This window comes from Papaver somniferum, chromosome 7 (assembly GCF_003573695.1).
Source record: "Papaver somniferum cultivar HN1 chromosome 7, ASM357369v1, whole genome shotgun sequence".
Lineage (NCBI taxonomy): Eukaryota > Viridiplantae > Streptophyta > Magnoliopsida > Ranunculales > Papaveraceae > Papaver > Papaver somniferum.
The window spans coordinates 81,114,062-81,128,098 of NC_039364.1; the positions used below are offsets into that span (position 1 = coordinate 81,114,062).

Consider the following 14,037-nt stretch of genomic DNA (forward strand, 5'->3'; position numbering starts at 1 on the left):
AGACAAAATAAGAACGATCAAATATTCTCACACCCACTTATTCAAAATAATAAAAAACAAGTACGGCTCAGAAAAGGCCGTCCAACAAGTTGTAGTCCCTTGAAAGCACCATTTTCAGCCTATCTTGATACCTTTCAGTCCTACTCTTCATGTCTTGGATCGCCTGCTCCATTTTCTCGGATTCCACGGCCAAAGCCTTCTCCTCCTCCAAGATACCTTTCGTAGCTGGAACGACATTGGCGATGATGCTAGCTCGATCAACTTTGATGATGTCGAGGCGCTGCCGTAACCAGCTCACGTTGAACTCCATGGATTTGCAGGTAGATAACATGTTTTCCCACTTTTCAACAGTGGATTAAGCAACATCACGAATGGATGTATCTTCCACATCTACAACCATGGGCAGAAGGCAGTTCACCGTAATGACCAAAGCAGACGAACAATGTCGCACCACATTCCTGGTTGCAGTGTGGCCGTATCTTCTCCATATTTTTGTGTATAAAGGCACAAACTCCTTCCTTACTAATAACTTACCAACAGGTCGGCAACTAGAAGATAAACACTTCATGTGAATATCAAATGGCAAGCCTGCATTGGGGTATTCATACGAGGAGATACCCAAATCAGCGTCTTCCAGGTCTGCAGCAGTAGGTGTGTCTGAGCTTGAAGGAAGAGGAGTGGCCAAATCATCATCATCAACCACCGTTACACATGTTCCATCAGGGTACCTCTACAACAACAAGGATTTTTTTCACCTACAATCATGACAAATAAAAGCTTATTCACCAATGAAAGGCATGTCGATATGATCTTCTTGACTTGGAGGATCCGGACAGGGGACTCGTCACGGGACCCAGGGATTCGTCCACTCTGAAAAATGATGTTAGACGTCAAAAAAAAAAAAGAAAAGGAAGAATTACCACTTCAAAATCAGGAGATAATAAAAGTCATACTCTGGATACAAGCCACCTGCGTTTGGTAGAAGAGTCTGGATGAGTCGAAGAGGATCCACTCCTATCTGATATGATGATAAAATATGGATTCAGCAGGGGAGTCTCTATTCCGAAACAAGAAGAACGTTTTAGCTTCACCTGTATATGTATATACGCTGCAGAAACCCTAAGAGGAAGCATATGCTGAACGGCTACAACAACATTTATCCGATATACGAGAATTCAACGCCGACGAAATCGTATTGAAACCCTAATTAAAGCCGGGAGAAGACTGTTTGATAGTCAAAGGAGAATGCTTTCATCCCGGCAAAGATTACTGGCAGAGCATGCTCACTGGTGTGACCAGACTGAAATTAGCGTACTCGAAAGATACAATCGTGATCTGGCTGTCAGACAACTGTCACTTTCCTGGTAATGTTTATTCACCTTAACTTTATCATTTTATCTCTTGACTGTCGCCATCTAGTGCTTACCCCGCAACAATGTCACTGTTACGTACTAAGCAGGGGACTTAATGTTGATGGTGGTTTTTAGTTCAAGGGTAAAATTATAAAACCCTGTATTTGATAAGCTGTCATCCTGCAAAGGAACAAAAGCCATCTGAAAGTGATGAGTGCATAAACCTCTTCGCTCACAGATGCATTGAGCAATTCAATATATTTGTACATATATATATATATATAAAGTTCACTCAGAATGGTGCATATAACAACAACCCCAAATATTCTATGAATTTTATTTTCCACCAGCATTATTCACTAATGCATTGCCTGCCTAGTATTTTCCTATGCTATATTCCCCAGCTGAACTCTCATTATTGGAATGACACGATGACTAATGTTCACTCGCAGCGGAGTAGCACGAATCTTCCGAAGTGTCAGTATTGAGATCTGTATGAAAACACTCACACATGATGCACCACTCTCTGATAAAGAGATTTTCGTGTCAACACGCTTTTAATTAAAAGTTAGCATGATCGACGCGCTTAAATTCCTTAAGGAAAACCTAGACTGTCCATGACAGTCTTAAGGAGCAATCACGGCCACACGATTTGGCCAGACAATTCAACAAGCTTAGGCTCTTCCCAGCAGAACGAATAAACCTCCATAATGTCCACCGACGGGCCCACTAGCATCCATCCCGATCGGAATCCCTTTAATTCACCCGCAATACCCCTGATCGTTAGCGAGAACCAGGGTGATCGCGTTGTTGAAAGAAATCTCTAAATGAGCTAAGACCGACCATAACAGTCTCAAATTCATCACATCCTCCCAACTTAGCTAGCCTAGTTGGATAGTCTATGTTAGAGCATAGCTCGGTTGAACCCACCAAGCTTTGATATGTCAAGTTTGGTTGTCATATTTTAGTGAATCAAAACTCATTTTAAGAGTCGCTTGATTATGTACTAGAGTCAACTTCGTATAGGTTAGCTTGAAAGTATTAGGATATGAGACATTACAAGTATTGCGAAGACTTGAAGAAGTGAAGAAGTAAGAAGCTACAACGACAACATCATCCTTCCACTTGAGGTTAGTGATATTTGACTTGAACTGTTTTATTCCCTAACGTATCTTTTAAGTCGTGCATATTGAAAACGAAACTTCGAAGCATGAACACTCTAGATAGACATCTTATCAAGGAATACAATATGAAGTTTATTGCTTAACCATTAAAATTTGTAGATAAGACATCGACATAATCGTTTAAATGCTATTGTGATTATGTATGGGTATGAGGTGAGGATTTCATCCTAGGAAACAATGTTCTACATGTGTTTTAAGGAAGTAAGTTCATAAACTTGTTTATGAATCGAAAAGGAAATTGCCAGGCATTATTGGGATTGTTATTCATTGCATATCTTGTGAACATCCAATATGTGTGATTTAGTATAACCGCTCACGACTTGTTTGTGTTCTTGGTAAAACTTTTCACAAAGGCCTGACTTATGTATTGGTATGACTTTTATTAGTGAAACCGATCTTCACCTGAGATGGTATGATCGACTTTGTGGTTTGTTGGAATGAATCTGGGTAAAGGGGAATCGATCCTATGAAGAGGTGCAACACATCACAAAGGGGAATCGATCCTTGTATGAGGTGCATCAAGTTTGTAGCAGAAAGGGGAACAGATCCTATGGACATGTGCAACACGTTTTTAGGCAAAGGGGAACCGATCCTATGGACATGTGCAACACATATAAGTTATATACCATATATATGTGGGGAACCGATCCTAGTACATAGTCAACCTAATTTTGGAAAGCTAGTGTGACTATGCATAGTACTCACATGGAGGTAGAATCGAAACTTATTTTGGTAGAACCGTTAAACCCATGTTTTGTGATTGAGTATTCTTGATCAATCACATAGTTCTTGAAAGTCAGATGAACCAATTCTAAACTTGTTTGGAATTGTGGCAAATCGGTTCCAAGGTTTTAAGTATGAAAGAGGACTTACAAAGTAAGGATGTCGACATACTTTGAACACGTACAATAATGTTTATCTTTTATTGTTCAAAGTTATTCCTTAATAGCTACAGGAAGAAAATCCCAGGATCGAAATATAAATAAGTTAAGAATCTTTTAATTAAGGTTGTTAATTTTATTTTAGGAAAATGAGAATTAGTATTGTGCATTTACTAGTTGAGATTTTCCAAAGAGATTTTTGGTCATTATTTTGGACAGAGCATTTCCAGGAATTATGGAAATCGAATTTGGAATATATTGAATATCTTTGAGAATATTTTCGGTTTTGGAAATTCCTTGGTGTCCAAACTTCCTTGTCTCTAAATACTTGAAGTTTGCATTTCTAACAAACTAATCCTTCGTGACAGCAAACTTCCTCAGTTGTGTTGTTACTGGTGAAGCCGCCTATTCGGAGAGGAGAGTAACCTAATTAGGCTAAATCTCTTACGGCCGCTCAGTTTAAAGTCTTCTTTGGGATTGAGAAGCTCTACGAGTATCGTTGGTGGGAAACTAGATAATTGCGGTTTATCTTGTGTTTTCGATTGATTTGATTGACTAATAATGTTGAACTTTGATTGCACCTAGTTTTTTATGCTTGAGAATCTTCTCTTCCGATATAAGATTCACTCAAACTATATCGAAGTTTCGACATGGATCTTTAGACTGTTGTTAGTTCTAAAGACGATCTTGTGATAATCCATTGTGAACAGACTCCGTTCTGTACGTGATTGATCACAAGAGATTCAAGTTGTTGTGTGCAGGTTTTTATTGAAGATCTAAGAAGATTTGAAGACAAAAAAGATATTCAATATTTCTGATTTGGGGTTCATAATCTTTGGTGTGCATTACTTGTTTCGGTATAAGAGGATCCAACTATAATCGATTTATCCTTGTGGTAGATTGGATTGATTAGTTATGTAGATCAGCATCAATACAATTCTTTGTGATTAAAAGTATTGATTGAAAATTTTTAACAATTACTTCGGTAGTTGAACATAAGATAGATCTAAGAACCCGACGAAGGAGTTTATGTTAAGATAAACAGAAGAGCCTTTGTCGAAGTCACATCACTTGGTTGAAGAGAGTTAATACCAAACAGATTTGTTGTTCCTTTACTATTTGGAATACGAACCAAAGGAATTGTTCCAAGTACGTGACTTACTCATAAGTTATAGGCGTGGGAATACAGACGGAACTAGGTGAACTATAGGTTTAGTTTCTTGGTCTCAACCATACGAAGTTGGTTTAATTTTGTGTAACGACTTAATCCTGAGAGTATTCAATTCTGGACAAGGTCCCGGGGTTCTTCTACATTTGAGGTTTCCTCGTTAACAAAATCTTGCTGTGTCATTTACTTTATATTTCCGAATTATAATTGTTTTATTATAATTAAAGTAAATTACACAAACGTCAATTCCTATTTACTTGATAAGCAACCCTATTGTGTCTGGTTAAGCCCGAACCTTTTTATCAAGTAAACATGCTTCGTTGTTGTATTGTCTCGATCTCGTATCCATAGACGATCACACGAAGTGTGAACCGATTAGTTGCATTGTCTCGACTCAGTCCATAGACAATCACTTTCGAAGAATGGACTTATAGGTAGGAAAAGTTTTAGCTTTTGAGGTATATTTGGGTACCCATGCCTTTTCATTATAAATCTTCCTTCAAATGATCAAAGAGGAGCTGGCGTGTTCACCGGCGACCCAACTCCATCCCTGGTCGATCGACCTGCCCACGACAAGCCAAGAGTGCATCAAATCATTTGCTCAAACTAGGGTGAATGCGCTGTTTCGGGAACCCTAAAGTTGTGTTGCGGCAGCGTTCTACAGTTGTAAATCGATCACATCCGTCCATCTTCGCCAGCCAAATTGAATGGCTTAGATCAAATTTTAGGAGGACCAATAGATGCCAACATGCTCACCGGCAGCTCGCCTTTGTGTTTGGCCAATCGGCCCGCTCAAACTAGCGCGCATTACTTTCAATCGATTAGACAAAATAGGGTTGGCCACACGGCTTCTAAACCCTAATTTGAATCAACGGCAGTAGACAACTGCCGAAAATCATCTCGTCCATCCAACTTCGCTAACCTAGTCGGATGGTCTAGATTTATTTTCAGGAGACCGACAGGGTGATGCCGCGATCACCGGACATCCCTCCTTCACAGGGAACGATCGGCCAAGTCATGGCTCGTTCATAGGGTTCTTAAACGATCACTCAAAAGTTTCCATTCGCGCTACTTGTATGATTCAACAACAGTCATTAACTGCCGCAAATCGTCTCATCCACTCAACTTGGCTAGCCGATTTAAGCTGTCCAGATCTAACCTAGATCGACCGATAGGATTTTAGAATGGTACCAGTCGCCACTCTCCTATATGGCCTGACCGGCCGCTCCTTGGGATGCGTGCGTAGTTCCTACCGACTCCTTAAAAGAGGGTGGTCACGCTCCTATTAAGACACTAAGCTCCGCAACTAACTTAGACGAGCTCAGAAACAATGGTGCTTCATGAACATCGATCATTTTCAGCTGCTTGTTTAAAATCGATGCTTTATATACATCGTTTATAAACGATGTTTTATAAATATTGGTTCCACAAATAATTTTGTTATTTTACCTAAAAGCACTATGTGCTTCTTTTAGCGGCAAGTCTGACGACTTGACCCATTTACTCGAGACATCAAACATGTCACAAACTGGGGGATGCTCACTGGGGTATTGTCTGGCGGTTTACAGTGTGCGACGTTCAACATGCCCATTACGATAAAGTGTCAGGAAAGGACGGATGGTTAATAACAATGAGAGTAGTGGGTGAAAGGGTGACCAGTCTTCCCTCATAATGAAAACGTGATGATCACCACCTTTTGCATAACCCCACTTCTCCACTACCTAACTGCCTCCGTTTCCTACGAGATCAGGGTGCGTTCGAACATGACTTGTATAAATAGGATTTCAACCTATTTCAACACAACATAAGTGATCGAAACAGGTATCCAGAAAACACCGAAAACTGGTAGCTTACATTCTGCAAGCCAGTTTCACATTCTGATACAAGTCATAAAAGAACCATGCCTTCATAATTCAACATTCTGATCTCAAACACCTTGTTCGCTTCCCTCCCTAAGATCAACCCCTTCTCCTTCACTTTGTGACCGAATTGAATCTGGAACGACCATTTCTTGGTTTAGGCCAGAGTCTTATAGATTGATCTTTCGAATCTAAAAGTACTCCTGTGCAGTACATTTGTTTAGGGTTTGAATTCTTTTTTCATGAACATACCCAAATTTACCAAAAACAGACGAATGAGTTTTTACCCCAAAACACAAGTATACGAATTTTATACGAGCAATTTATCTTTTTCGTTTTTTGATAACTTTTTGTTATATTTAAAAAAAAATCGATGACATCCGTTAGAGCATAGCTCGGTTGAACTCACCAAGCCTTGGTATGTCAAGTTTGGTTGTCATATTTTAGTGAATCAAAACTCATCTAAGAGTCGCTTGATTATGTACTAGAGACAACTTCGTAGAGGTTAGACTAGAAAGTCTAGGATTATGAGACATACAAGTATTATTCGAAGACCCGAAGAAGAAGTAACAAGCTACAACGACGACATCATCCTTCCTCTTGAGGTTAGTAATATTGACTTGAACTGTTTCATTCCTAACGTATCTTTCAAGTCGTGCTATATTGAAAACATAACTGCGAAGCTGTATATACTGCACATATTGTATAATACTCTAGTGATGTGACATGGTCATAATTATATGATCATAGTATTAGGGAATTAGACTACGAAGTATAATGCTTATCTTTTGAACTTCATAGATATGACATCGACATAATGTTGTATATATTGTTATGATTATGTAAATGGGTTATGGTGAAGATTTCATCTTAGAAAAAAATGTTTTACATTTGTTTAAAGGAAGTACATTCATGAACTTGTTTCGTGAATCGAAAGGGAAATCATTAGGCTTATTGGTCCGGCTATTCATTACAAATCTTTGGATGACCAATATATGTGAGATAGTAGAACCGATCTTAACCTTGGTTATGTATCTTGGTATAACTAATCACCAATGCCTGACTTATGATTTGGTATGACTGGTTTTTATTAATTAGTGTAACCGATCCTAAGTAATCACCATGTGTTGGTTCGGTTGATTCTTGTAACTGGTGTGACCGATCCTAGTAGTTGACGTGAACGATCACAAGAGCTTGTGTAATCAATCCTTGTAATTGATGTAACCGATCCTAGTGAATGGTGTGACCGATCACAAGTAGATACCATATATAGATGTAACTGATCCCACCTAATTATTTTTATAAGGTAGTACTGGTTCCTACCTGATTACTTTTATAAGGTTATTGGAGTTGTTATAGCATAGCTCGGCCGACCTCGCATGCGTTGTTATATCAAGCATGTTTGTCAATGTTAGTGATCAAAACTATGAGTCTTGATTTCTAGTCTATTATAGCTAAGTCTCAGATTAGGATAGAAAACTGTAGTTGAGCTCAAGAACTTCATGGCGATTCATCATACAACGACGAAGATCTAATCAAAGAACCGTGGAACTTCATCAACAAAAAGGTATGTGGAGACTTGAACTTATCTATCACTCAAAAGTCTATCTCTTCCATCTCCTACTTCTTATGAGACAAAAAGTTGTGTGCTATATAGACTGGATCATACACATTTGACATTTTGAGCTGAGTATTCACTAATCTTTTTCTCGAAATCGTGTGTTAGTAAAGCGTTTCGCTTTGATCAAGTTTATCTTCATCTAGTGACGAAAGTCATGAAAAGTTTCAAGTACTTTGAGAATTGCTCTGACGTGAAACAGTCCGTGAATAACGGCTATATAATGTCCTCTGAGAATGTCCCAATGATTGGAATGAGAGTTTAGATTACATAACCATGCATTCCTTAATCCGAAGTTTTCAGACTTTGTTGATTGAGAGAAACCGGAGGAATTGGCTTTGCCAAATCCGCGAACTCAGTTTGCGAACTCAGTCCGCGAACTGACGGAAGTTCTCTTGCCGAGAATTTCAACTGGGATTTTCCAAAAACTCGTTTGCGTGTTTAGTCCGCAAACTGGCAGAAGTCTCTTTGCCGAGATTTTCTGCTGAGTTTGGAAAACCATGCCGGTTTCCTTAAGTCCGCGAACTTTTTTGTGAGCTTAAGTGGTTATGATATAAAGATGTGCTCAGAACATGAAACTTAAATTACTAAGGAATGCTTTATGCAAACCATGGCTATAAAGTTCATGAGCCGATTCAATCGAATCGAATCATCTTTGTTTCAATTGTGTCTTGTGTAGTTACATAAGATCTCATAGCAATTGAACAACTCTCTAACTAGTTCATTTGAGTCAATTGAACTAGCTATGGTGAAGAAGAACTAGGTTAATATGAAATGCTCATATGGTTAACCTTTTTGGGTTACTATGTTGAACCAACATACACGTTCACGTTTGGGCACGGTTTTCACAAACCCAGTAAACATCTACCCAAGTGTGTGTGACAAGCTAAGTTTTCGTCTAACGGTTCAGAAATATTAGCTTGAATCTAAATCAGGTTTTCAGCTAACGGTGAATATGGATTGCTTTGTAACTAAGGCAAAACCCTGATTTGAAGGCTATATAAAGGAGACATCAAGCATTGTGCAAAACTAATCCCCACACGTCTGTGTGATACTAGTGCGCTCGCTAGAGTCGATTCTCCTTTAACCTTTGGTTTTCTTCTCTAAAACCATGTTAACGACTTAAAGACTTCATTGGGATTGTGAAGCAAGACCGATACTACTTTTATCGTAGTTGTGTGATCTGATTTTGCATCTTCTATCGTACGAGTACAATCTATTGATTGGCTTGAGATCGTGAGAGTTCTCCGATAGGCAAGATAAAGAAGTCACAAACATCTTCGTCTCACTGTTTTTGATTCCTCGACAAACCGCTTGTGTAATCAAGAAAGATTGTTGAGAGGTGATTGATTAATCTAAGCTGTTCTTCGGGAATATAAAACCGGATTATCAATTGGTTCCTGTTCACCTTGATTTTATATCTTAAGACAGAAAAAAACCTAGGGTTTTTCTGTGGGAGACAAATTTACCCTTTGATAGACTTTTCTGTATGAGACAGATTTGTTTATTATCAAGTCTGCGATTTTGGGTTGTAGCAACTCTTAGTTGTGGGTGAGATCAGCTAAGGGAATTAAGTGCGCAGTATCCTGCTGGGATCAGAGGCGAAGGAGTACAACTGTACCTTGAATCGGTGGGAGACTGATTGGGGTTCAACTATAGTCCAGTCTGAAGTTAGCTTGTAGTAGGCTAGCGTCTGTAGCGGCTTAATACAATGTGGATTCAATCTGGACTAGGTCCCGGGGTTTTTCTGCATTTGTGATTTCCTCGTTAACAAAACTTCTGGTGTCTGTGTTATTTCTTTTCCGCATTATATTTTTTATATAATTGAAATAATACAGGTTGTGCGTTAAGATCATCAGTTGGAAATCCAACCTTTGGTTGTTGATTGATATTGATTGATCCTTGGATATTGGTCTTTGGTACCGTCCAAGTTATTCCTTGTGTTTGATTAAAGACTCGCTATTGTTTTAGCTTGAGTAAATCAAAACAAGTGAGAGATATTAACTCCTTGAGATACTTTAATCTAGATTGAGTCTGACTGTCTAGTTGATTCTCTAGCAAAGTATTTTGGAGTTAGTCCATACAGATTGCTAAGCGAAATATTGGGTGGTGTTGTTAGACCCCCGCTTTTTCAGGAGTAACTGGTCATAGTGACTGGTGTGACCGATCCTTGTAATTGGTATAATCGGTCCTACCCGATTATTTTTATTGGGTTATATGGAATCCTACCTGATTACTTTTTTATAAGGTAGAACCAATTCCCTTAAACTTCAAGATGTCAACATACTCTGAACACGTACATTAACTCTTATCATTTATTGTTCAAAGATATTCCTTAGTACTCAAGGAGATCACGTGCCGAAATAAATTGAGAATCTTTTAGTTCAGGTTTTTGGTTTTATATGCTTTAATTACCAGCAATTAAATGCATATCTCTAGAGAATAAAAATTAGTAATGTGCATTTACTAATTGGAGATTTTCTATTGAGAGATTTCTGAAATTTTGGACAAGCATTTATTGTAATTAGGAAAACGAATTTTGCTATTCATTGCATATCTTGAGAATATTTTCGGTTTTGGAAATTCCTTGTCCAGACATCCTTGGTCTATAAATACCTAACTTTGCATTTCTAGCAAACTATCCTAAGATCCAGGCAAACTTCATCTTTTTGTTGTTTCTGGTGGAGCCGTCTATCCAGAGAGGAAAGTACCATAATTAGGCGAAATCTCTTACGACCGCTCGTTTAAATACTTATGTGGGATCAAGAAGCTCTACGAGTACCGCTGATGGGAAACTAGATAATTACAGTTTATTAGTTTTCGATTGATTTGATTGACTAACGGTTGTTGAACTTTCATTGCACCTAGTTTGTTTATTCTTGAGAATCTTCTCTTCCGATATAAGATTCACTCAAACTAGATCGAAGTGTCGACGAGATCTTTAGAACTGTTTGTATATCTAAAGATATCTTGTTATAATCCATTGTTAAAAGACTCCGTTCTGTGTGTGATTGATTACAAGAGATTCAAGTGGTGTTGTGCAGGTTTAATTGAAGATTAAAGAAGATCTGAAGAATAACAATATTTTTTATTAGTTCTCATATCATTGTTGTGCAGGTTAAATTAAAAGATTCTTAATTTATTTCGGACCCGGATCTCCTTGAGTAATTAAGGAATATCTTTGAACAATAAAAGATAAGAGTTACTGTTCGTGTTCAAAGTATGTTGACATATTTTCTTTGTAAATCATCTTTCATATTTACAATCTTGGAATCGATTATACCACACTTCCAAACAAGTTTAGAATTATTTCATATGTATTCCAAGACAACTATGTGATTGATAAAATATCAAAACACATTCATGGGTTCAATCGGTTCTACCAATCACTAGGATCGGTTATACCTTAATATGGAATACTTGTGATCGGTCACACAAGTTACCAGGACCAGTTACATCAGTTACTAGGATCGATTACGTCAATTACCAGGATCGGTTACCATATACTCATGGTATTGCTTGTGATCGGTCACACCAGTCACTAGGATCGGTTACACCAATTACCAGGACCGGTTACAAGAATTCATATGTGACAAAACTCTTAATACATATAGATAAACAAATTACAAGAATTCATTATACATACGCTTGATTCCAAGTTTCAACAGCACAATAACCTGCATAAATTCAATCAATAAATGCCGTTGTTACCATCTGAATAACAAAGCTTGTACTCCCCCTAAAGGTAAGACATGTAGATATTCAATCCAATCATATTTGTTATTCCACTTTTGTAGTCAAGATAACTACATATCAGTATGATATGTTTCTCCCCGTTAGTCAATGCTTTACTCTTTCGTTAGATATAACGTTTAAGCACAATTGTGTTTTCCTTAGTGATTGCAAATCACTTGTTTATTCCATATATTTCTCCCCCTTTTTGTCACAAAATGACAAAGGTTCGAGCAAATAAGGGTCAAACCGAAAGGATATTACAAATCTAAAAGACTTGTATACAACCTATAAGAGTTACGCACAAATTGTTTCCAATTTAACTCGTTAAGAATATGATGAACGTAGCTAAAGAAAAAAGCTTCCAACACGTATTTCGAGAAATAGATAAGCGAGATAAACTCGGCTCGAAATATCAAATGTGTATATTATAAAAGTCTATATATCTGTACGACTTAGTCTCATTAGGAGATAAAATTGAATAGACTTCTGAGTGATAGATAAGTTTTAGTCTCCACATACCTTTTGTTGATGAAGTTCCTCCAAGCTCTCTTCAGTAGATCTTTGTCTTTAACCGATGAACGCCGTGAAGTCTAAATCTCAACTACACATTCTATTTTAATCCGAGACATAGCTATAAGTAGACTAGAAATCAAGACTTACAGTTTTCATCAAATAAACTTGACAAACAAGCTTGAGATAGCAACACTTGCGAGTTTGACCGAGCAATACTCTAACAATCCCCCCCCTTTGTCAATTTGATACATGTGCATTATTATTCTGAATTAAGCTTTTATAATAATAGTCACCAAGGTACGTAGATCAACACGTATCAAGTTGGTATCAGAGAAAGGTTCGTTTCTTTTAGGGAAGATTCCTGTGGTTTATAGTTCACTAGATACTTCTACAAAAAGCTCCGTGAGTTACTCGAGAAGCAAGAAAACATTAGAAGAACAAGATGACCATGGTATGGTTGAAGTTAGATAAGGAACGATCGTATGGCGAAGGTAAGAAGTTGAAGCCATTGAGATGTGGATCGTTCCGCATTTTCGTGCAGATTGGTAACAATGACTTTATTCTTGATTTACCACCTTATCTAGGAATTTGGTCGGTTATTAATGCCGAACAATTGCAGTTGTTTGATCTGTTAGAGCATAGCTCGGTTGAACCCACCAAGAGTTGGTATGTCAAGTTTGGTTGTCATGTTTTAGTGAATCAAAACTCATTTTAAGAGTCGCTTGATTATGTACTAGAGTCAACTTCGTATTGGTTAGCTTGAAAGTATTAGGATATGAGACATTACAAGTATTGCGAAGACTTGAAGAAGTAAAGAAGTAAGAAGCTACAACGACAACATCATCCTTCCACTTGAGGTTAGTGATATTTGTCTTAAACTGTTTCATTCCCTAACGTATCTTTCAAGTCGTGCATATTGAAAACGAAACTGGGAAGCATGAACACTCTAGATAGACATAATATTAAGGAATACAATATGAAGTTTATTGCTTAACCATTAAACTCTGTAGATAAGACATCGACATAATCGTTTAAATGCTATTATAATTATGTATGGGTATGAGGTGAGGATTTCATCCTAGGAAACAATGTTCTACATGTGTTTTAAGGAAGTAAGTTCATAAACTTGTTTGTGAATCGAAAAGGAAATCGCCAGGCGTTATTGGGATTGTTATTCATTGCATATCTTGTGAACATCCAATATGTGTGATTTAGTATAACCGCTCACGACTTGTTTGTGTTCTTGGTAAAACTATTCATAAAGGCCTGACTTATGTATTGGTATGACTTTTATTAGTGAAACCGATCTTAAGTAATCACCTGAGATGGTATGATCGATTTTGTGATTTGTGTATGACCGAATCTGGGTAAAGGGGAACCGATCCTAGTAAGAGGTGCAACAAGTTTTTAGCAGAAAGGGGAACCGATCCTATGGACATGTGCAACACGTTTTTAGGCAAAGGGGAACCGATCCTATGGACATGTGCAACACATATAAGTTAGATACCATATATGTGGGGAACCGATCCTAGTACCTAGTCAACCAAATTTTGGAAAGATAGTGTGATTATGCACAGTACTCACATGAAGGTTGAAACGAAACTTGTTTTGGCAGAACCATTAAACCCATGATTTGTGATTGAGTGTTCTTGATCAATCACATAGTTCTTGAAAGTCAGATGAACCAGTTCTAAACTTGTTTGGAAGTGTGGAAAATCGGTTTCAAG

General features: G+C 37.8%; 1 protein-coding gene across 1 annotated transcript in view; it reads right to left on the reverse strand.

The window, feature by feature from the left end:
• Positions 1 to 355: 355 nt before the first annotated feature.
• LOC113294825 (amino acid permease 2-like) overlaps positions 356 to 14,037 on the reverse strand; it is a 34,344-nt gene continuing 20,662 nt past the window's right edge. The window contains exon 6 of the mRNA XM_026543201.1: positions 356 to 730. Coding sequence (XP_026398986.1) covers positions 356 to 730 — 375 coding nt within the window. The remainder of the gene's footprint in view (positions 731 to 14,037) is intronic.